The sequence below is a fragment of the Melanotaenia boesemani genome, chromosome 13 (genome assembly GCF_017639745.1).
Source record: "Melanotaenia boesemani isolate fMelBoe1 chromosome 13, fMelBoe1.pri, whole genome shotgun sequence".
Lineage (NCBI taxonomy): Eukaryota > Metazoa > Chordata > Actinopteri > Atheriniformes > Melanotaeniidae > Melanotaenia > Melanotaenia boesemani.
In genome coordinates this window covers 19,446,694-19,471,395 of record NC_055694.1, presented here as the reverse complement: position 1 = coordinate 19,471,395, position 24,702 = coordinate 19,446,694, and the positions used below count along the sequence as shown (strand labels likewise).

Below are 24,702 nucleotides of genomic sequence, written 5' to 3'. Positions count from 1 at the left end.
TACACCAAAACGGCACCAATTTAAAAAAAGAAGAAGAAGAAAAAAAAATCATATATGAGCATTTTCTCAGAGGTCTGCAGAAAGGTTATTTGAATGGTTAAACACTATATTGCTTTAAGGAATATTTCCAATCCAGTCAATCAGGATAAATTAGGTTTTTAATAATCTTTAATTCAACAATCTATCCCCATAGCAGCTTTGTGTGTAGGCAGATACAGATACAAACAAAGATGGTCAACAAAATAGCCCTCCCACACTTTTACTCATATATTGAAATCTCAGCAGATGAACCAAATGGAAAAAATTAATACCATCAAAATGTCTGAGAGCTTCATATGTGCAGTTTGCATGCATATTTTGTGAGGAAACCGTACAGTATTTATAACCTTGAAAACATCTTGTTTGAATGGACATATTGCGCCCAAGCGTACAGTGGACCTCTCCTTTAAAGCTGTTTCTGATTAGTGGTTTTCTCTTTTAAAAAGCCCAGAGATGTTATGTGTAATGTAATCTTCTGGCTGTGTCAGACTGCTACTTCAGTGCGTTTGCTGTGGAAGACCCCAGACATGCAAACAAAGGAGTCTCTGTTCTGGCTACATGCACCATTTTCACAGACACACATCATGTTAGGGGTCGGATGGGCATCTTACCATGGTGTTAAAATGTGCAATAAAGCATACGGCTTCCCTTTTTGACAATATGCTTGACTTGTTGTGAGGGCACTGCAATTCTGGGTATTGTCCCCACAACCAAAGAGTGAAAGTCCTACTGCAGTGCCATTTACACATCTATCTATCTATCTATCTATCTATCTATCTATCTATCTATCTATCTATCTATCTATCTATCTATCTATCTATCTATCTATCTATCTATCTATCTATCTATCTATCTATCTATCTATCTATCTATCTACTGTATCTATCTATCTGTCTGTCTGTCTGTCTGTCTGTCTGTCTGTCTGTCTGTATATATATATATATATATATATACGTGTGTATGTGATTTAGACTAGTCAGGCCTTTCAAAAACGATTAGTCAATTAGTCATGGCATGATCATTACGTCATCAGTAATGGAATGAAACAATATTTTATCTCCAAATGGAAACTGTATATTGTGTGTGTTCCATAAACAACTGTGTTTTACATATTTGTATGTACGTACGTATGTATGTATTTTTATGTCATATTTTTAACATTGTGTGGGCTCTAGTGTCCCTTATTGTTCAGCAGGTAGATGAGAAAATGGGTCAAACAGGGTTTCCTTTAAGGGCCGCCTGCTATGCTACGTGGGTTCCTATAGGAGTGCTCAGCAACAACACATAGTGACTTTTCTGAGGGTTTAGCAACTGTGTTGTTCTGGTCTGTTGCCTCCACTATTGGTTGAAACTCCACAGAAACAGCTGCTAAACTTTATGCTTCCACACCAAGGTCAGGAGGTGGGAGAAAGGTGATTCCTCCTGTGTAAAGCTGCAACTAGCTTCAAACTTAGCTCCATCAACTTTAACCAGCAGTGGTGAAGCAGACGCTGGACTGCTGGAACTAGCAGAGCTGTGTGGTGTTTTTTGCTAAGCTTGAAGCAACATTCACTGCTAATCAAGAAGTTTCTCACAGCGACTTTCTCTGCTCCAAAGTCCCCCCCTCCCCTCCCCTCCCCTGCGCTGTGTGTCTCTGCTCCCCAACCATTCTTAAATGTTATTACAACTTCAATAAAACTTTGGAAATACACTTAAAATTGTAGTCTGACACTAGACTAACACACAAAGATAGTGTGAACTAATGGTCAAATCATAATACCAACTAGCCTTAGCACTCTGTACATACTACTCAGTTCTTGTCCTGGACATTTGATCAGAGGTACAAATTTGGTACACAAAAGAAGAAAAACTTGTAGCAACTATAATGGATAATGTGGATTCTAAAGTACAAAACATTAAAGTACAAAATGTAGAAAGCTGTACATCTTACTACTAAACATGGTGCTAATTTTACCCCTTGCTAAGTTATCTCTTCTTTTAGGCTGTGATGTAATAGAAAAAAACCCAATATTAGCAAGGTGATAAGTTGGACACTGCCACCTATTACATGGCCTCATCAGGCTATAGTTATAGCTTGACTTGTGTGCATGTAAACACACAGCCCAGTACTGGTGCGAAGTACTGTTCAAATCAACAAAAATAACACAGTTAATAACGGTTAACTGTGAGAAGAGTGTTTTCAAAATAATGCAGAAGAAAACTAAAAATACTTAAAAAAAAAAAAAAAAAAGAAACCCAATATATACTGTATATATATATATATATATATATATATATATATATATATATATATATATATATATATATAAATTCTGCATGCAGATATTTGTTTATTTAATGTAGTATTATATGTTATCATTAAAAGATGAAAAGATGAAGATGAAAAAAATCCCTTTGCAGCCTTGTCCTGCAGCCATGTTAAAGATCCAAATCCAAACAGAAGACTATGTGTTCAATGGCCTATTCAGAACTTGTATGTAAGCTTCTCTTTGACAGCACTGACAGAGTCTCAACTGCAGCTGACATGTTTTGAAAAGCCCAAATTGCCTTATCCACTAAGAAGGTATTTGTTGACACAACACTGCAAACCTGGAGCGCATGTTGATGAGTGACGCGTGACTTGCAGCCAAACTACAGAGCTGGACGTTTATCCCAATTAGTACACACATGTACGCAGACCAGAAAATGTGGGAAACAACGATGGACCTCATAGTCTGTGATGTGTGCTGTAAGTAGACTATAAGCCGCTAAAGCTCCCACTCGACCCCTCATTATAGTCCCTCGATCCCAACATCAAAGAAAAGACAACCTTATGGTTATAGGATGATGGTGTGTGTGTATATGTGTGTGTGTATTTATGAGAGTTTATGAGAGCAAGCATGCGAGTTTGTGTGGGTTTATGTGTGCATGTGTGTGTGTGCATGATGTGCACATACATATGTTCTTGTTCATCAATCTTTGCAAGGCCTAATTTAAATTTTACACCATGAGAGTAAGCACATTTTTGAAGAGTGAGGCAATTTTGGCTGGTTTTCACCTCTTCAAAGGACTGCTACAGAGTTATGACATGCTTTCAGGATTAGTGTTTTAATTACATTCATTTTAAAAGGTTGAGTACACAAATAAAAAAAAAGGGGGTTGGGGGTGGGGGGGTGCTAACTGTTGTAGAAAAATTATTGTAGTCTGGATAAGTGACGTTTAACAAAGTTTATTACAAAACAGAGAAAAGAAACTTGTACAAGGAGAACGTCGACCAGAGTCTGACAGTCTGGTGAGGCTTTGAAAAGAATGATTTCTATTCTATTACATTTTGTTGTAAACACAGATCACCTTTTTAAAACCGTAAATATTGCACTGCTTTTTATACAGGGTCTCTGAATGCCCTTCTAGTAACAATTGTTGTAGTAGTTCTACAGAAAGAAAGTGAATAAACAATGCATAAATCCAGAATTGTGTGCATACAAATAGATCACCAGGAAATTTAATATATTAATTTAAATGTGACTAAACAGACTCAACTCAATCTTAGAATTAGGGTTCACTAGTTGAAAAAATGTGAAAGTACACATTTGCATGTGAGAGAAACTCTGCTTTGTCACAGAGAACTTGTCACTTCCTATTACAGTAAATGTGGGTGTGTTTATGTGAAAGAAATAAACTGTGTTTGTGTGTGTGTGTGTGTGTGTGAGAGAGAGAGAGAGAGAGCCCTGCTGTACTGCCCTCTGGCTTGATCCAGTGCCTCTTTGACTTATTTGGTGAGGTGCTAATTGACATGGAGCCTCCACCTCATCATGTTTTGTCAGAACACAATCTCCAAGCTGCTGGATCAACAAATCCTTGAGCTTCAAATTCTACCATATGTCCAGCCATGTGTTCCCACCTACCAGCTGGGAGCACTCAGAGCTGTGTCTGTCTAACTCACTGACTGTGTGACTGAGACCACTCAGTAACTGTTACTGCTGCTTTAAGGCCCATTTCTGCTCCCTTACATACATAAATAGGTACATCTGTTTCAAATGTTGTCATACGTCATCGCCCACATACTTCCATACAATTTTTTACATTGCCATGGTTGTTAAGTCAATTCATCCACTAGTGGGCAGTGCTGAGTTCAGAGTTTACTTCCGTGTTCTGTTGTCAGTTTCAGACAATGGTTGTTGGTGGTAATGCACCACTATAAAGTTGTTTCCAATCGCCCAACACGCCTGACACACTCACACAGCCTTTCTTCAAACGCTCCCGCCATATGGTGACGCGCCATTGTCGTGTTCTTCTGCTGCTTCTTCTTCCTGTTCCTCTTCTTGTTATCTGCTTAGTTCCTTTCGCATGTTGCATGTCAGCTATACTGCAACACTGACCCCGTGGTTTACAGTGGCAAACTATGGAACCGCAAGGCCATCGAAAACGGACCCAATTACTCACGTAAACAATGCAGAAGACGAATGAAAGTGTCCGTCCGTCTGCACATCCATATTCGGTGTCGAGCATAGATGGGCCTTTAACTGTGTCTTAGGGTTAACTTCTCACAACACAGTTACATTCACTTGTTTAATCCCTCTGATGTCACAGATATGTTAATGTACGTTGGATAAAATCATCAAAAAAGCTTTTGGAGGATAAAGTGACACTTTGGCTTATGAGGCTTAAAGTGTTTTTAAGGGGGGAAGAAGGTCAAATTAATGGATGTTTTTTTTTAGTAATGTACATTTGAAGGCTGATCTGACACAAGTTAGCAGTTGCTGCTCTGCATGAGACCTTGCAAAATACACTGCTTTTGCATATAGCCTAACACTTCAAATAATACATACATTATAGAAGACTGGAAATAAATAATCTGGCCATAAAAGTGTAATGCAGCCTCATGAAAGCCATCTTGGTGGGAAAGCCTTTTTTTCAACACAGCTGTCAATGAGGACACATCACACTCATTTCAGTTGGCAATGGAAATATCTGCTTTTGAAGGTGACACATCACAGTAACTTGTGTTTTCCACTCATATTAACCAGAAACTGTCAATTTTCCAGTTTAAATGGCACCGTCTCTGCTTACTACCAACATTATCTTAATGGAGAAATGTATATTCAACATTCAAAGCACCACCATGTATAATTCTAAAATCTGTTATCATTAAATGCTGACACCAACAGGCATTTTTTATTGAAGTCTGAGAGAAAAAGACGCGGGCTGTCTTACCTGGTTTGGTGACCGAAACTCTTGGTTACTGTCATTCATGTACATGTTGTCAGCATCAAACTGTGGATGGAAACAGAAAGGATAAATAAATATTTTATGCAAGAGGAGGTTTGTGAAAAAAAAAAAAAAAACAGAAAGAAAAAAAGGATTGGGGGGGTAGAAGGGGGTACAAAAAGGAAAAGCTCTTTACGGGTGGCTTCAAGTGTGAGACTAATGACTTTGTCACTTCGGTTAAACCTCGTGGTGGCATGGCAGCGTTGGTAATTACTGTTCGTCAGCACGGGCCGGTAATTAGGCAACATGAGAACAGTGATGAGAGATGGGCTTTTCCCTGTGGGCTCTTCTGTGTGTAAGAAAGAGAATGGGAGTGTGAATGAATCTGTGAATGTGTTCTGTGGTGAAGTGAGTGCACGCCTGTCTTTAAGGCTGTGTATTCAGTGTGTGCGTGCTTGTGCGTACCGTATAGTGAGGACATGCGGTGTCTTCAAGTTCGAGCTAATCAGGTAATGAAAGATCACTTGCTGCAGGTGCCAAAACACTGCTTGACATGGGGTTAGGACTTGTGTAACAACAAATGATCCCTGACCTGCAAAGTTGCTGGGAAACAACACAGGGTCACCAGTTGAGTGCTATGTGCAACATGCTAGCTCTGCTATCTAATGTGTCACTGAGCTAAATCCCTGTAAAATTCCCCAGTGAGATTAGTTTCAAGTGCTCTACAAATAGATAAAAACAACATGAATCTGTTTTAACTGCAGACAGAAATAAGATTACACCTAAAAAAAAAAACTGAATCTGTGAGGTACTATGGTGACTGCTATGTTGGCTTCAAATGGAACAAACCTGGACTAGACAGGATAAAAACACTAACACAGATATCCACAGTGCCAAATAGAATCACCAATTTTTATGTGTTGATTGAAATTAGTCTTTCTAATGATGCACAAGGCGACTTAAAAACTGACAGCAGGAGAAAGAGGGCTAAAAATATGTAGGACCACTATTTTTTGGAGGTGGTTTGCTTTGTTCCTACAGTAAAGGGAACCACAGGCTTGCAAGATAAACAAACGCTGGATAAGAGAGAACACAAATGGATCGTAAGATGTACCTGCTCAAAACAATTACTAAATAGGTATCCTAATGGACGGAAATGAGCAGAATTCCTTGGGGGGAAATCCAATATCTACAGAGCTAGACAGGAAAAAGCCAAAGTAGCTAGATGAGCATGTAAGTGGTGAGAAAGAGAAATTACTGTACATTATTGCAGAAGAAAGACCGGGGAATGAGAATGTGCCTCAGGGCAATGGTTGGTTAACGATGCATATCGTGGAAGCAGTAGTGAGGATTCACTTGCTTATTCTAATGATTCTATTTACATTCAACCACACACACAAACATGAAACTGAGACAAGAGCTGCATATAGTGTCCTGCATTTAGGACTCATTTTCATTCATATGATTAATCCAAAAGTAGCACTTCAGCACTACATGTTTGGTTCAAGTGAAACACAATGCTGACTAACTGTTCAGTGTTACATGAGATACACTGGAGATAAATTCACTTATTTGTTTAATAAAGCTTGGGGATGTCTGACACCCGACTAGTTCACAGTGAGAGGCGACTATAGCTTGGTGAGAGGGCCAAAGTGATGTTGATCTTGGTGACATATCTGCAATAAACTCTTCACTCCTGAATTGAAAGCCTCCTACCTTTGCCTAATTGAGCAATTTCATTCCAGTGAAATCCACTTTGATATCTCTGATGAAATGCAGCAAATTTGAAAGTGTCTATAGGATAAGATTCTTTAGGGATGAAAAAACAATGCAATCTTTACCCCCACAACAACGCCTGAGCTTTTATTATAGCTGATTTGCAACTAAATTGTAAACTGAACTGTCTTTTTCTGTTCTAAAGTAACAAATGACTTGAGATAAAGCTCACTTTCATTAGTTATATCTGTTATGGGATGATCACCAAAAAGGCCAAAACTGCCTAGAAAGGTCAGCCATTTTGTGCATCAACATGGCTGCCAATATATTGCAAGGTAAAGCTCTTTCCTTTTGCTCCTCTCTCACTTTCCCACTCTTCCAGTTAAAATGCCAATTTATCCCTGACTCAATGTTATCAGCTCTGCCATTAATCCACATACTGCAGAAATCATTTTCTCTCTCTCTTTGTTCCCCTTCCCTTCATTTTCTTCACTTCATCTTCCTCTTTTTTCTTTCACCGTGTCACCTTCTTCTTTCCTTTCCTCTCCTTCCCCCATTTGCTTTCACTCGTCATCCTCAGGTTCTCATCATCCCCTCCTCTGTCCATATTACTACCTCACTTTCCTTCAACTTCTTTTTCCCCCTTCCTACTCCTCTTTCCCCTCCTTTTCTCTCTTTCTTCAGCAGGCCTTGCCATTGCTTTCTCATCGGCAGCCTAATTGGGCATTCTGCCTGAGACAAGGGCCTCATTAAGCAGTAATTACACACATGTTGTTTTCGGCAAACATCTCTATTTGGATTGCTTTGCATGGTAATTGTTCAGTGGGGACCACTGCTTGCGATGTTTCCCTTCATGACACACGTGGTGCTGGCTGAGAGGAATAAAAACATAGAGAAGAAGGGTATAGAAAGGCAGAGAGATGTGGAGGGAGAGGGGGTAGGAATGGGAGAACAGAAAAAAATAATAATAGGTTGTGGAAGAGAGACAAATTGAGAAATAAAGAATGCATAGATGAAAGAGAGGGAGGAAGATAGTAAGACAGAAGCAGAGAAGAGACAAACTGGAAGGATGAAGACAGTGCAGAGGCAGTAAATGGATAGAGACAATGAATAAATGACAAAAAAGGACAGATTCAGTGTGAGAGGCAAATGAGGTGGAGGGAGAAAGAGACATGAGAATGAACAAATGAGTAAGAGAAGTGAAAGGAAAGACAAGCAGAAAAAGAGTTAGTCCTAAAACTAGGTCATACCTCGCACAATCATCGACAAAGCTGAGCGTTTCAAAAATAATGAAGCCACAAGGTGGAAGTAATGCTAACTAGCATATCCAGGGAAAACATGTAATATTTACACAGTTCTAATGGTGCAGTACAACCCTAGGATCTTTGTATCTTGGAGTGCACCAGTGAGACAGATGATGGCAGGATTGGAGACTCCACTGAAGATTGTTTTTGATTGATGGACAATTCATATAAGCCCCTCTCTAAGCCCTCTAGGCAACATCTGTTTGCGAGGAGGGGGGGTGGAGGGGTTAAAGATCAACCGCTTGTGTGTCTGCGTAATGCCATAACTACTTAGTCATTACAGAAAAAAAATGAACTTGTGCTAATGAGAAATTGTTTACTATTATTAAAGCTGGGGAACACTTTTATCTATGGAGCACATCACAATAAGAGTTATTACATATTACATAAACGTACCAAAGTATCTGAAGTAAATCAACACAGATCATTTTATTATAAAATGAAGAACTTTGCTGTATTTAGTAGATGTACTGCTAAATGACCTGAGCTGTTATATCACTTTGCTTCCTTTTCCTACATTTTAAGAGAAAAAAAATCAAGCTTTTTATTCATCTTTATTTGTTTGACTATATCAGTCTACTGTGACACTAAAATGCTGCCTAAATTTAAAGGTATTACAATACAATTTCAGTGATGTTAATAAGACACATTCTGGAAAGGCACCCTGTTTCAGCTAAGTAACACTTTTCATTGTTACAGTCAACTCTTACCTATCTTTCTAATTCTATTCAAACCAACCTCATTTTGCAGTCACAAGATTTGCCCCTTGCTGGTCATAATGAATATATAATGCAACTGGCTTTATTTTTCAGACTAGTAGGCCACAGCTATGCAAAAAGAGTAATAACTGCTGAGTGTTACTTGTCTGAATAATTAGAGGAGTTTAATAGTATGAAACACTCAGTGGTCTGATTGTTATGATGAGATGTAGCTGAGAACAATCAGACTGTTATAAGATGAAGTACCTGAAAGTGTAACAAGAAAAAAAAACAAAAACAAAACAAAAAAAAAACACCAAAGCACAACCTCAACAAACTTTTTGAACTTTTCAATTAATAAGAGAAAATCTATAAGCAGAATATGTACAACTTGTGACTTTAAAAGCCTTTGCCAGAACACAGAGTCTCTAAAAATAATTCTCTCACCGAGCGGAATTAATAAGCACAGAACAGTACACAGCCATTCTGTGAAGAAAGGGGGTGTGGTGGTGGAGGCTCATGCAATATGTATGCCTGTTTGAGCACCCTTCTTCCTCATCTTCCCCCTCTTCTCTTTATTTCTCTATTCACATTGCACTCTTTCACTGCAGTCCTCTGTTCAATTAAGCTGTAGGAGCAACATAACAAACCTCAACCTGAGACAATGTGACACTGAATTTTGATGTTGCCCAACTTGTCACTACTGATTCAAAGCCAAAAAGGATGAGACAGACACACAAATGCACACATATGCACAAAACACACATATACGTTGTTAAAAACAGAAAGAAAGTAAGAAAGAAAGAAAGAAAGAAAGAAAGAAAGAAAGAAAGAAAGAAAGAAAGAAAGAAAGATTTGTCTTATGAGTTGGATGGGAGAAGAGGGAGAGAGAGAAAAGAGACTATGGTAACAATTTTGGTGTTGCACCACACCCCAAGCAAACAATGAACATAGGCAAACAATGAACATGGCATACACATATACACAAACACACCAACACACACACACACACAAAGCCCATAAAAAGCACAGCCTGTGGCCATGGCGACACATGTTCTGTTGTCGTTAGATAAGGGAAACAGGGCCTCTTCCTGGGTGTGAGAGTTTGATCCTGCACACACTCACACACACACTCACATTCACCCTACATTCACACTACATGTGTGCACATAGCTACAGTAGCACCAGGGTCAAATCTACCAACACCCTGTAACTTAAATATTCCCACCTTTATCAGCTGCATGGTTCGTTTTCATATGCAAAACCCTTCCTGTTTATGTGTTGACATCTGATGGGACAAGACACACAAGAGCAGCTTTCTGTATCTCTCAGGAAAATTTTGATGGAATTCTATTTGAAGTTCTTTGGCTTAATGCCAACTGTGAAAGTATTTAATTTTTGAAACATGAGATGGTTTAGCGTTTGATCACTCAAAGGGCTTCTTCAAATGTGTTAAAAGACAAACTTTGTTCTGATTCTGTTAAAGAAATTTAGTATTTTGCTACAATGCCAATGATGGAGCCATCCATCAGCTCACTAATGACACACACACACACACACATATAGAGAGACACACAGACGGACACACGCTAATAATACACTTCTCATATAGAAAAAAAAAAAAAGAAAAGAAAAGAAAAAAAATTAAAACAGGCTTCAACCGCTTCCGGCTTTACCTCTGCTTTGGGATGTGCAACATTGAAAAAAGAGAAGTTGAACCTCCCATTCATCCACTTTGCTGCTGCTGTACTGGAGCAACCACAAAACAGAATCAACAGCCAGAAGCAGAGACGGTGAGAGATTGTGGGAGAGATTGTGTGGGGGGGGGGGCAGGTTGGTGCTAAATAAGGTTTTGTTTCCACTGTGAACTTGGGTTAACAGCAGTTCATGGCGGGATAAAAATGTAAATGGATGATGGTTCATGTTTATCAACATTCACAGGTCAAAAGTTGTAAGAGTCTGACAAGATTTTCTAAAACAATTTTCTGTTTTTGACATTATTAAAGTAATGTCACAAAGCAATCAAATGTGATTTCTGTTCAAAATGCAGGAGCTTAAATAAAAAAAAAAAAAAGTGAACCATAAAGATGTTAGTCAAAGGATGCTAACGAAAATCTTACAATTACGAATTTTATATCTGAATGAAAAATTGCAGTTACAAAAATTCGTGAATTTAGATTATATCATCAGTAACAACACATGGATGGATGGTAGTGATGTGCCATGTGCGAAAGAGCCGATGCTTGGTAGCGAATCAGAAGAGCCGGCTACCATCGAGTGAGAGCCAGCTCCCAATTTTTGTTCCTTTTGCTGCGTGCTTAGCTCTAAGTGCTCAGCCCCAGGTTTGCCCACGGCACTGCTTTGTTTGGACTGGCCCACATGGACAGGCGACCAAACACATGTGAGGATATAGGATCACACCATTATGTGAAAACAAAAGATGGGAGGGGGGGGGGAGATGGCGCTACACTGCGAGTGAGATAGCAGACAGACATGAGAAGAGTACGTGAGTTAGTGTGCCATGTCATCAAACCCTACTCACACTGGGGGGAAATCAGATCAGCCATCCAAGATGAGGCATCTCATCTCGATTTTTGTGAAACAGTAAACAAAAGTAAGTGGTTTAGTATCAGAATAAGTGCTCAAAAGGTTTTCAAAACACAATTCATTAATTTTTGAGAAGTTAAGGTAAATTATGAGGCTAAAAAATATGCTAAATTAGGAGCCGTTTGGGAGCCAAAAGAGCCGGCTCTCTGAAAAGAGCCGAACATCCCATCACTAATGGATGGACTGTTTAGCTAATTTTTCTGATAATATCAATATTTTTCAATGTTTTTAGGATATTTTTTTGGTGACTATAGCATAGCATTTAGACGTGAAATAGGATATTAAACCAGTAGTTGAAAACCTAAACTCATTAAGAATATTTACTCAGATTACTCAATCACAATATTTGCGCCAATTCCTTTGTCCTCCAATTTCCTTTTTCAGACTTGGAAACCTTTTTCAGACTTGGAAGCCACATCTACATTTGAGGCAGTCAATGATATAAGTATAGACATAACATGAAGCTCATGGTAAACAGTGGTCGAACAGTGGCCTTTCTGTGTGGAGTTTGCATGTTCTCTCCGTGTATGAGTGGGTTCTCTCCAGCTTCTTCCCACCGTCATGTGAAGACATGCATATTGGGTTAACTGGTGAATTCTCCGTATTAGTGAGTGGGAATGGTTGTTTGTCTCTCAATGTTGGCCCTGCGATGGACTAGTATAGATAATGGATGGATGGGTTTACATGGAAAACCTGTTTAATTGCCTTTGTTCAATTCCGCTTTAAGTCTGGGGTTTGGAAAGGGTTCTGATTGGACGGGGCGGATGTGATGTATTTACGTCTACCCGAAGTAAACAAACCATTTTTGTTTTGATTTGATTATAGTTTTGAAGCAGCTTGACACTAGCATACTACTTCACTTTATTTTTAAAAGATTTAATTTTTATTCTGAATTAAAGGGAAATTAAAATTTTCATGTAAACATGCCCACTGTTGTGTTGTTAGCTTGTACAGTTGTTCAGTTCAACAGTTGAATTACCAAGTTGTATTTTATTGCAACATTTACCTGCTAATTGACTTGTTGGTGGAAGAATGGTTGCGCTGTCATATAGAGGTGTGAACAAACTTTTGATTGTGTATAATGTGTTATCAGTCTGTCTGTGCAGTAACAGGAGCTGAGTGCAAAAGAGGTCACAACCACAAGTGAGCACATGTGCAGGGGTATAACAGTGAAGAATATGTGAGACCAAAGTGCCACCCACATGGCCTCCCTCATCCTGCTGCGGTGGCATTCAACAGGCTGTCTGCTAACCAGCACTGGTAAACACTTTGTTAGCATCAATAGCATCACTAGCAATTAGCAGCTAGCTCCAGTACGCTATAGAGGTAGCCTATACCTAACAACATGGTCGCTCTTAGTAGGAAAGTAATTTGTCAAAAAGTCTACTTAATACTCATACTTAGGTGTGAAAATGTGTATGTATGAATCTCGTCACTTGTCTGTACAGTAAGTTAATATCTTCCTCTCTGTCGATGAGGTTTAACAAGAGGATGCAGAGCACAAGCCACTTTTAACTGACTAGAGTAAACAGTGATGAGAGAAGATAAAGGGTAGAGTGAATGTCACATTACCCCAGTCTTTTGCCTGTGCGCACCGCAGCATCAGATAACTGCAGCAGGAAAAGAAAAAAAAATGGTTTCCCTTCTGCATACAATTGGTTATCTTACTGCAATCTACTGCTCTCAGCTCTGCACAGTATACATGTTTTTTTTTTTTTTTTTTTAAAGAAAGGTAGAAGAAGAAAAAGGACTTAAGGTTTGACTGTTTGACGGTGACTGAAATATGTAATTATGAACTAAATTAATCCATCAGTCAATTTTCATGGATATTAACATGTTGTGGATTTCAACATGGAGCACATAAAAGAATAGAAAAATGTTGCTGATGAGCTGTGTCTTGTTTCCTTTTAAACAGTAAATAATTACAGCACTAACAATTTGTTCTTACGTTAACACAAAATCATTTCAATCATTTAAAAAAGGAAAGCAATGTCATTTTTACCAACTATATGAGAAACTATATCCAACATACTAAAATAGTTAAAAGTTTATAAGTTTAGTTTTATTAAAAGACATTTCATTGTTAAAAAGAAATTTTGTTCATATGCAAAGTTCATGTTTCGCCACAGAGAGGCATATGGAAAACGCTTGTGGCTCTCTTTCTGGCAGCAAGCCATAACATATAAGAGAAGCTCTTTTGTAGCAAAGTTTGCATCAAGGCGCTCAGATCAGCAGAAGCAAGACAAGTCACATGTAGACTGTGACCATTTAGAGAATCACATGCACACAACACTGCAATTTAAAAGTCACTGAATTTTTAACATGAACTGTTGGATAAGGGCTAATCATGTAGCTGTTCTGTCTCAGCATGAGCTGCTTTCCTTAGGACAGAATCATAGAGGACATCATTCTTCATTTGAGACATTCACAGGGTGTTACCTTGCAACACCTTGTTCTGAAAGCAGCTTAATCTGAATAAAGATTAACAGGATGTGTTATAGTGGTACAGCGTTAAAGGTACTTTCAGATTTATAACTTAATTATTTTCTAAGGACATTTACATGTGCAACCTGATGTAAGAACCACAAAGGCGTATTTAGCATCTTAGAATGGTTTCACACATTTCTTGGCATTGTTAATAAATTTATGACGTTATCTGTAAAGTCTTGCAAAAGTGACTGTTTTGAATTGAAATACATTTGATATTTGCCTTGTTACTTAGTTTTCAAAGTGGGCAGTTAATTGAACAGAATATTTCTATATAAAAAAGGTCCAGATAAAACCAAATGTGGTATATTCTACTTCATTTATGAAGTAAGCAAAAGTAACCGACTTGTGGTTGGCTCTGTGTATTTGCTAGCTTTAATTTTAATGACGTTGCCCTTGGTAGCTTCCTCAAATCAAACAGGCGGTAATGGTTTTGAAGGTTTTTGGTGTTTTTCTTCAAAGGCTTGAGCCTTACATGCATTGAATACTTTGCCGTTGCACGTTTAGACAGCCCCAGGGCACTCCTCTCTTAGCTGGCTGCACATGAACCAGAGTAAATGATCGACCACTAAAGCACATTTTGTTTAAAATTAAGTTGCTTCTCATTGTGTACTTGACAATGGTTGGACAGAAGCATTGTTTGCGCTTCAACAGTGTGAAGTTCAGGTATTAAAGTTATATGCTGAAGAATCTAATATATCAGAGAATGACTGGCTGTTCGCCAGTTACGGCCGACCAACGTAGGCTTCTTCATGAATATTTTTACCCATGAAAAGCAATTACGATACCAAATCTAGTTATAACAATTTTGTAGCCCCAAATTTCCTTAGAGGAAGAGGTTTTAGAAATTGGGGCTTGGCTACTGTATCTCACCACAGCAGTGGACAGTCTTTTCCTAGAAGAACTGATGCCTGAAGGGGGTGCAGTGTGGAGCCTAACCCCTCGTTCACCCACACTGTATCGGGCCTGTGGTTAGAGGGACAGACAGCAGATAGAGGAAGAGAAAGAAGACAAAAGTAGGGAAGGAAATGAAATGAGGGGACTTTAGTTTACAGGGTACAAGCAGGGCATTTGCAAAGAACCTTTCCCCTCCTCCTTTTACCCTGTTGCGCTGCTCACCCTTCATTCCCAGCAAACGTGTGCAGGGGGAGGAGTAGTGACATGAGACTTACACATTGACTCTATGCAGCACCCTGCTAGGGGAAGAATGGAGGTTAATGAGCTGACATCCCCTCCACCCCCAAACATGCCTCCCTGCACCCACCTACTCACTCACTTATGCAGACTGACAAGCACATTATACACAAAACCCCACCAAAGAACAGGGCTTTGCTCTGAGCTGAAGAGACTAACAAGTCATCAAGGGTCAGGTGAAGAGTTAACACTATGCACATGCACATAACAAAAGTTGACTTATGAACAACTGTTAGAGTAATCTAATAAATTATTCTATAAATTTGATCTCAAACCTCAAATAATGCAGACAAGAGTACAAGTCTACAGACACAGTTGTGCCAATGTGAGGATCCATCCATCTATCCATTTTCTACACCACTTAGTCCAATTCAGGGTCATGGAGAAGCTGGAGCCTATCCCAGTAATTAGTAGGCAAGAGGCAAGGTGCACCCCGGACAGGTCGTCAGTCCATCGCAGGCCCCAGTGTGAAGGTGTAATGCATATTTACCATCAGTAATCAAAAGCTGAAAAATCTAAAAAAATGACTTAGTAAGATTGTGGTGACATGCTACCTGAATGAAGAGGATCCATCCCCTGTGCAGTGATATCAGGTACTAAGCTTAATGGACTGCAGTATGTCAAAACTTAAACTCTAAAAGAAATGCTGCTTGATTTCTAACGCAGGCACTTACTATACTGGAAGATTTCCTCTGACCTGTAAAATGAAAATGTTGTGATGTACCTAACTTACCTAACCTAAGAGTAAAGCACAATTGTCACACCTAAAACTAGTATAGCTAAAACAAACAAACAAACAAAAAAAAAAAAACAACAACAACAAAAAAAAACTGTTCTACCACAAGTGCTAAAATCTTATGATACAATTGATGAGTTCTGGAGGACAAACAGCTCTGATGCCCACACCACAGACCACAGGCTGAAAACACCATCCTATTATTTAGCACAGAGGGCTATGAATAACCAATTAGATCTCCAGATGCTCAACCCATTTCCTGATTATCACGTGGTGGCGAGTGGATGTAAAAATTGTTGAATAAAACCTCACTGGCCTTTAAGTTGCATCATCGGAAACCAACATGTAAAAGATGACAACTTTTTAGAGATAAGAGTTCGCCTGAGCAAAAGTTTGCTCACACAAAAATGACAGATGCGAAAAAGGAGAGCCTCAGAAAACCTTTTTTAAACTAAAAAAAAAACTAAATGCAAGTTCATCTAAATTACGGCATTTGCATGAGCTCATCTGTAGGAAACAGATATCAAACAAAACTGATAAGTTTGACAATATATTTTTTTCAACTACCGTAGTCTGCTGTAGATGATGTGCTTTTATTACCTCAGACAAAATGAGCAAAAAATCATGAGAATAAAGTAATAGCTTTCATAAAATGAAAGAGCATTACAGCAAGCAGAAATAGAATTAGAAATGGTGCAGCAAAACACTCTACAGAGCTGGAAAACAATGGAAGATGAATGGCTAGTCATTAGCACCCATTGTGAATCTTTCGAGTGAGTAATTTGTGGGATGGCTTGTGCATTTTTTATAGTCTTAAATTGAAGAGCCCTAAGAACACAAACTCTATAAAATAATAACAGACATTTCACCTTAGCACTATCCAAGGCTCTCAATTATTTACCACTAATGAATTGCTTCAGGCTATATTCTACAATATCAACCATCCCAGAGAGGCTGAATCAACTCGCTCAAATACTTAAACACATTTACTCAATTATGCTCAATGTCCGTGATATGAGAGAAACATGTCAAGCTTTCTGCTGCTTGTTTCATAAGCTCTGAATCACTCTTCATATTTCAGGAAAACCCTCCAACAGAACACAATGATTAACTGACAAAAGGCAATAACAAGGTTCTTCACTTTTACACTATTATTTTATTGTTTTTATCTGTGCAGTGGGAGGATACGATAAAAAGCATGTTTGCTCCTGTCTAGTCTCAATGTAACAGCATTGTAGGCCAGTTGCCAAGCATCTACCATGCTGTTTACACCAGATGCAATTTTGTGCCTCTTCTTTTGGGGTTTTCCATTCATACATGTGAGTATGCTTGAGCAAGTGTTTATTAATGGCATATTTCACATCTGTAGTCCAGGTAGAACACCTACTGAGCATTCAGCTCTATTCTTAAGTTCCACATTTTTATTACTGTTCTATTGAGAAATTTTCACCACTTCCACTTCATAATGGAGCAGATTGGGCATGACTAGCCTTCGTCAGTTCCATGCTATCCAGATGTAATCATTAGTCTTTGGCTGTAACTACACCAGAGAGAAATTAAAGCGCAAAGGATCCTATTCCTCGACAGCTGGTAGTTGTAAATTCCTATCAGCAAATAAAAAAAGAAAGAAAAAAAAACAGGAAAGGAGGGAGGGAGAGAGTTAGAAAGAAAACATATACTATTTTCATTTCAACTGCTTTAGGGATTAAGGCTTGGGGCTCTAGAAAAAACTGCATTAAAATAATCCACCATTTGCATGTTTTATCTCACAAAGGAGGCTCACATAGACACACACATAAACCAACCCCCACTCTCCCTCCCCTCCCTACTTCTCCTCCCTCCCCTCCCCCATTCTGGGTGAGCATACGCACACATTCACACACAAGTATGAATGCACGTCACATATACACACTGTCATCATTAAATACACGCACACACAAGATCAACCTGCTGCCATCTGCTCTATGCGCTCTGTACAATCCATGCAGAATACATTATTCACTACAATACATCACATCACATTCCCAGCATGTCAGAGCCTTGTGCTGAAGAAGACTGAGAAAGAAGGAAGGAGAGATGAGAGTCAAACAGCTACTGTACTGATGACGGGAAGAGAGAGGATTTAGCCTGTAATGTGTTACAGTTGCAGAGAAAATTAGAAACCGTTTTATTTGACTTTTAGGAGAGACAAGGCTGTCTGAGAAACATGTTCTGTTCCTGCTACTGGGCTAGATTACAAACCCAGACAATGAAGTTAACGTTTGAAAGAGAGGGATAACAGCTATGGAGAACAAGAGAAAAAGTGACATGTACAAAGAGATAGACTTTTCAGAAGATCCCTCTGTAACTTGAAAAACTTCACATTTTTCTCACTACAAGTTTGCCATGTTCTTTCTTAAATGGTCTTCTGGTGTTATTTAAGTTTTCACAATGACTGTATGCAAAAGACAGGCATTGCCACCAAATTCGAATCATACAGCCAGTAAGAAAATATTATGTGCAATACCACCTACAACCTCTAGGGGCTGGATTCAGTACATCCCCATTACTGTAAAACACACAAGACTCTTTAATGAAATAAGTCAACAAAGTTTTCCAACAGGCCAAAACGATGTCATTATAGCAGTGGAAAATCTCTCCAGAATTCAAGCAACCTGAAGTTTTCTAAATCATTTTTCATCAATTAAAGAATGACAGTAGGGCTCTAAGGTAAGGAGGAGTAAAAAAAGGAAAGCTTACTGGAACTATGGAAAAGCCACAGATTTATCTTGCTTATAACACTGAACAATTATCACTCTGGCTGCAAACCAAGATTTTTATTTATTATCATTTTACCAATAATTATAATTATACAGCTGAAAGGGAAAGAAAAGCTAAATAATAACTAAAAGAAACCATGTCTTCTTCATCATGTTCTTTAGCTTTCAAATATATGATGTAAAAAGCAAGAGAACACAGGGCTACTTCAGTAAATTTAACTCATCAAACTTAATCAAATAAGTGAACAGGAACAATGCAGCAATGCATGGAGGATAAAGGTGAAAAGTAACTAATGTGGAATGAATTTAATTTAATCAAATTTCTGTTCTGAATAAATCAAACTTTCTTTTTACGCTATTAGCATGATTCCTCTAAAATCTGTTATATGGTTTCTCCAAACATATTTTAGTTCATTATTGTTATCTCAGCTGTCTGTAGCAGAGTTGTGTCAATTTATATAGACAAATAATAACATGTATGCATAACAGACAGAAATACCTGTCATGTGTTTTTCCAAGCTTGGTGATTTACTGATACAGGGAGACGTGTAGCTTTGTCAAGTGTCAGCCTGAAATCAGTTTTATGAGGCGCCCTCCTCCACTGATCCATTAGGAAAGATATTCTTGTTAAACAAGCTTGTTTTTCTGCACTTTTCTAGTCCAGTAAGGATGTTACTCTATGATGTGACACAAATAATGATGAAATTTATTATTATTATTGATCTAGATTAATTTATTAAATTAGTTTCTGCAGCCTGAGCTGTAATCCTAAGCAACTGCGAATAAGCATTAAGACTTCAAATTACATTTTGTATGTTACACAAACATTTACATTTTGTATACAAGTTTATACAGTTCTATATTTATCAAATTATTATTATTATTATTAAACAGGACATCTTCACTCTTATCATCAGAATAAACACATACTGGATGTATTTTGTAAAGTATTGGTGCTGTACCCAGAATGTTGCTGGTAAAAAAAAAGGACAAAAAGACTGATACTCACTGGGAATCTCTATTGTCTCTGCATGATCTGTCAAAACATCTCATTTTGACATCCCGTGTGGTTCTGTGTAATTTGGACGTCAGGTTACACTGTCTACAGACAAATCCCTATCAGTTGAACTGCCTGCAGTCTCATTTTCTTTTTCAAGGACTTAGAGTAGAGGAACACAGAGATGAAAGGAAAGCAAATATGTAGGCTTACATTTGCCAGATGGTGAATTGGTTGGAGCCATACAGCACAGAGTCAGTGCAGCTTTATAGGGTTAATCATTTTTGGGTATTAGTTATATATTGTATATATTTTGGGGAGAGTTGCTAATAGGCCCTTTGGGTTTCTTGACTCTTCCTGCACATTTTAAACATGTTTTTTTTAAACATGTTTCTTTTATCGTTATTTTTTCCTTTTAATGATGTTATGTATATATGTGCAAATCACAAAAAAAAAAAAAAAAAAAAAAACTTCACTGACTGTCTGGCTTTTGCTTCATAAGGCGAGTGACACTTGTTATCCAGTCAGAGTTTGTTTTAGTCTTTTTTATAGGATCTATTGACAATATAGAAATACAGTATAAAACCAGACAATTCTAGCTGCTTTTTTAGCTGTAGTATTCAAACCACTTGTTTATAACAGTTTTTTGCATTAATTACTTGACTGAATCTGCCTTATTTCATCTAATTTAAAGACTAAATGCATAAACATATGATAGAAAGATGCTGGGTTTGTTTACTGTATATTTGCCTCCCTGCTTGTATGTCTTGAGTGCAAATCATGAACATGTTTGTAAATGTGCGTGTGTTGCTTCTGTGCCGAGGCAGTGCAGAGAGAGCGAACAGCTGGCAGGCCCACACTTGATTACGTATTGACCTGCTTTGCATTCACCTGTTATTCAGCCAGACCTAATGTTTCCACTTGGATCTGCCGAAGCTGAGCTGCAATTAACCTTGTGAGTACAAGGAAAGCAAGCAAGTCAATTCTGTCAAAGCAGGTTTCCAAACTTTGCCGAATGTCATTCTACTGAAAATCTTTGTTTTTTTAATTTTCACACTTTAAAGAACTAAGCAGTGAGTTTTGCACATTTCCCACATTTACAGTAATTGTGACTACAGTCTATTATCACAGCAAACATGTTTTTTTATTTTCTCAAGATTTTCAAAAGGTTGCATGGGATCTGCTGATTGCAGATAAATATTAGGGATTTGAAAGTTAACTGTGAGAAACTTCCTCTTTAGCAGTGAATGTTTTTGCTACAAGCTTTAGCAATAAACACCACACAGCTCTTCTAGTTACAGCCAAGTCCTGTGTCTGCTTTACCCCTGCTGGATAATGTGAAAGAGTTAACCCCAAAGCTATGTGCACCCAGGAGAAATCACCTCGCCTCTTCCTCTCGACTTTGCTTTGGAGAAGGAAGCTGAAAAGTTTAACAGCTGGAGTTTTCACTGATAGACCAGAGCAGCACAGTTACTAAACCATCCTATAAATGTTAATTCAGAAGCAAAAAAAAAAAAAAAAACAGAGGGAAAGACACTCCTGTGTTTAGTTCACCTAACAAAGCAGCCACACCATAAACATAGCTGGCCCAGGTTCAATCCTGATGTCTCCCTGGGACAATTACAATTCAGGGTGCTACAACTAGATTATATAACAATTATCAGGATTTTTAATGCATCCTTCTTCCCCATTTAGTTTTGACTTTGCAGGTGTGTGTCTGTCATTTAATAATTATGACAAATAATAATTTTTGATCATTTACTAATCATAACTGAACTGGCATGTGTCCATTCGTAATGAATCGATTAAATAGTGAATTGGCTCACGCCTAGTCTAGGACCCACCTTGTCATCTATTTGCTGAAGCCCACAGAAAGTTAAAAATATAACAATGAAAAAAAAAAAAAAACAAAACACTTCTGAATGGAACACACACATTGTAAAAATACATAACATGTCAAATCTTTCACAATTTCCTTTTGGAAATCGTATTTTTTTTCACTTCTTTGTTGATTCATTTATGTCATGATGACATCATGACTACTCAACAAATCAGTTTTTAGAAAGTCTGACTAGACTACTTTAAAAATCGGCCCATCCCAAATAACTAGCCTTAAAAAAAACAAAAAAACAAACAAACAAAAAAACCACATTCCTATTTAAACTATCTGAATAGGAAAAATGCTGCAGCATGCAACAGTTTCCTTATCTGCACTTGACTCCTCCACTTCACCTCCTCTCGTTTTTTTCCCACCCTCCATTCCCCCTCCCTCCTCTTTTCCCACATGCCCTCTCAGCTCTTGTCTGTGTTTGGGCTGCAACTCTAAGGGGTCACTGCCTGCCTTGTCTCACACGTGGAGCGCTGTGTGTGTCTGTTGGCGTGTGTGTGTGATAAGAAAGACAAACCACAGCTATTGGATAATTATATGATTGAGAGTGTAAGAACATCAGAAAAAGTGTGGAAGTGTGTGAATTTATCCCAAAGTGTGAGTGCTTTTCCCACAGTGTGTGCTTCAAAGTGTTTGAATGTGTATCCTTGTCTGTGTGTGTGTGTGCATGTGTGTGCCTTGCAAAGCTCAGTGCCAGGTCTCTCTAATGAGTCTGTCAGGCGCTGTTAGCGACGGCGTGCTCCCCTGGCTCAGCGCACTCCTACAGACACACTGTGATTAGCTGGGCCAACGGCACGCCACCGGGCCAGATTAAACACTCACCACGCCGCCAGGGAACACACACACACACACACACACACACACACACACAACACACACACATCAGAGCAAAAATTGCACTCACTCCTACAAGCACCACACACAGACATACTTATACACACAGCTTCGTCATCATTGTGCCTATTAGCCTGCTGTGATACAGTAACACGTACTTGCCCTCCAGAGCCAGGTGTTGATGGCACTGAAATTGAAAATTAATGAGAAATATAAACATAACACAAGCCACCTATGGTACAGGAAAGAAAATGCTAGTATTTCATTACTCTGTCCTCCTTTATTGAATTTCTGCCTGCCACTAATCTTGAACATCACTCAGAATTAAGGCCAGCCCTTTTGGTTCAAACAGCTTTCAACGTCTTCATTAAAGCGACATGATTCTCTAATTACAGGTAATTACCCTTTAATGAGCAGTCCAGATGAATGGGTAGATATGCAGAGAAGGGGCAGGCACATAATTTTTCATCACTGTAGGATCAAGAGTGGACTCTCACTAACTGTGTGTTACAATTTGACCATTATCTTAGACATTGTCTTCTGTCTGGGAAAGGCTGTCACACTTGACTGTCACACATAATTTATATGTGATCTATAAGACATTGTAAAAAAAAGGACTTATTTGACTACTTGAGCCAGGTGGGTAAACACTGGGCTGTCTTTGGTCACACACATTTATGTCAGTTGTTTAATCTGAATACACAAACATTAAAGGATGGGTTTGCAGTTTTCCAGTTTTCAGGTGAGCCAACAGCCACCTTTCAATTTGGATAAATATTTAAATTTCTTGACTGCATTTCTCATTAGTTATTTCTATAGATTAATGACAGATTCAGTCACAAGCCACATGTTGTCTCCCTTATCATAGATCAGCCATAATCACACTAACAGCAGTGAACATGAGAGCATCAGTAAATGTGGGTTTTCTTAGGTCAACTTTTAGAGGGAATATTTCTGACACTGCTAGGAAGTGAGAGGTGTAAGATATTTAAATTGTAATGAGCTGAATGAGGGGATTTTTTTTTCTAAATATGTGGGTTAAAAAGGGGTTAAAAAGGGCTATCCATTATTTGTTTGCTGTTTAACAAGAGAAAATAAAACTCAGTTTTTTCCTTCCCCTTGCCTTTGTCTCAGAAAACAACCAGTAAAAACGAGACTGGTCTAATGACTTACCAAACAGTGAGGTTTCATATCTTGGGCCTCCAAATAAATAAATTGTCATGGCCCATGCTCATTCCCACTCCCTGCTTCCTGCTGACCATATTTGGATCTCCAATCATCACAGCTATTAGGACGACGCAGCTGGAGGATATCAAGTCATCATTCTCATCGCCATATAAACCTCACCCGGACCTCCAGTCATCGCTGGATTATACTACTCATCGTGGTAACCAGTCGTGCACATGATCTATATCGTATTGTATCTGAACCGACCTAACTTGTACCCTCTCTTCCAAGAACCGTACCTGAACCTCGTCCACACCACGGAGAATCCTGTCTGCCCGCTCCAGCCCGTCCTTCCAGCAAACCCTGCATACTGCACAGCACAATTCTAATAAAGTGTCTCTGATCATTCTCCGAGCGCTCCTCTCTTTGGATCCATACACCCAATCCATGACATAAATAAATAAATAAAAACAAAAAATTTATTTTAAAAAAGTCCCTGCACACTTGTGATTCTTCTCCTCCCCCTCTTCTACCATCTTTCATGCCAAGTGGCCTATTTTTACCCCTCTGTGTGGCATCTCATGGTTTTCCTTGTCACCACCACACTTCCTGTTATCAGTGTGTAGGCACAGGTGAACAGTGCAGTTACTGAAAAGGCCCTGAAACTGTTTGCCTAACTGTTTCTCTCTCTTCTCAGATGTGGTCACGGGTCTTTGTAATCACATCCAAAGACGTGTGGCCTTGACATGTTTTTTTTTATTTTCCCTTTTCATACCTCATTAAAAATTATAATAATAAAAAAAATCACAAATAAAAAGTTTGTTAGATTATATTTAGCAGGTCTTGATTCACTATCTACTTGCATTTTATCCAGGGGTGCTAAAATTTGAATAGTTACAGGCTATATTCTTTAAGACACACTAATCCATTCACAACATGATACTTATGTGCGCTCTGACAATGACCCCTCCTCCGCCCCGCATCCTCTAAAGCATATTTATCACCATGACATATGCAACAACACAACAATGTGTCTTCTCTCTTGCTGAAATGTGCAGAATGTGATATACTGTACTGTATGGCACAATA

At 38.5% G+C, this 24,702-nt stretch overlaps 1 protein-coding gene across 3 annotated transcripts in view; it reads right to left on the bottom strand.

Annotated features, from left to right (window-relative positions):
- The window catches only part of LOC121652108 (thymocyte selection-associated high mobility group box protein TOX-like), an 80,107-nt gene that overhangs the window by 35,470 nt on the left and 19,935 nt on the right, over positions 1-24,702 (bottom strand). For 2 of the 3 annotated variants that reach the window (XM_042004678.1, XM_042004679.1), the window contains 2 exons: positions 14,912-15,004; positions 5,233-5,292 (listed from right to left, as the gene is read on the bottom strand). In XM_042004678.1, the coding sequence (XP_041860612.1) occupies positions 5,233-5,292; positions 14,912-15,004 (153 nt within the window). The remainder of the gene's footprint in view (positions 1-5,232; positions 5,293-14,911; positions 15,005-24,702) is intronic. The other variant, XM_042004681.1, reaches the window with a different exon arrangement.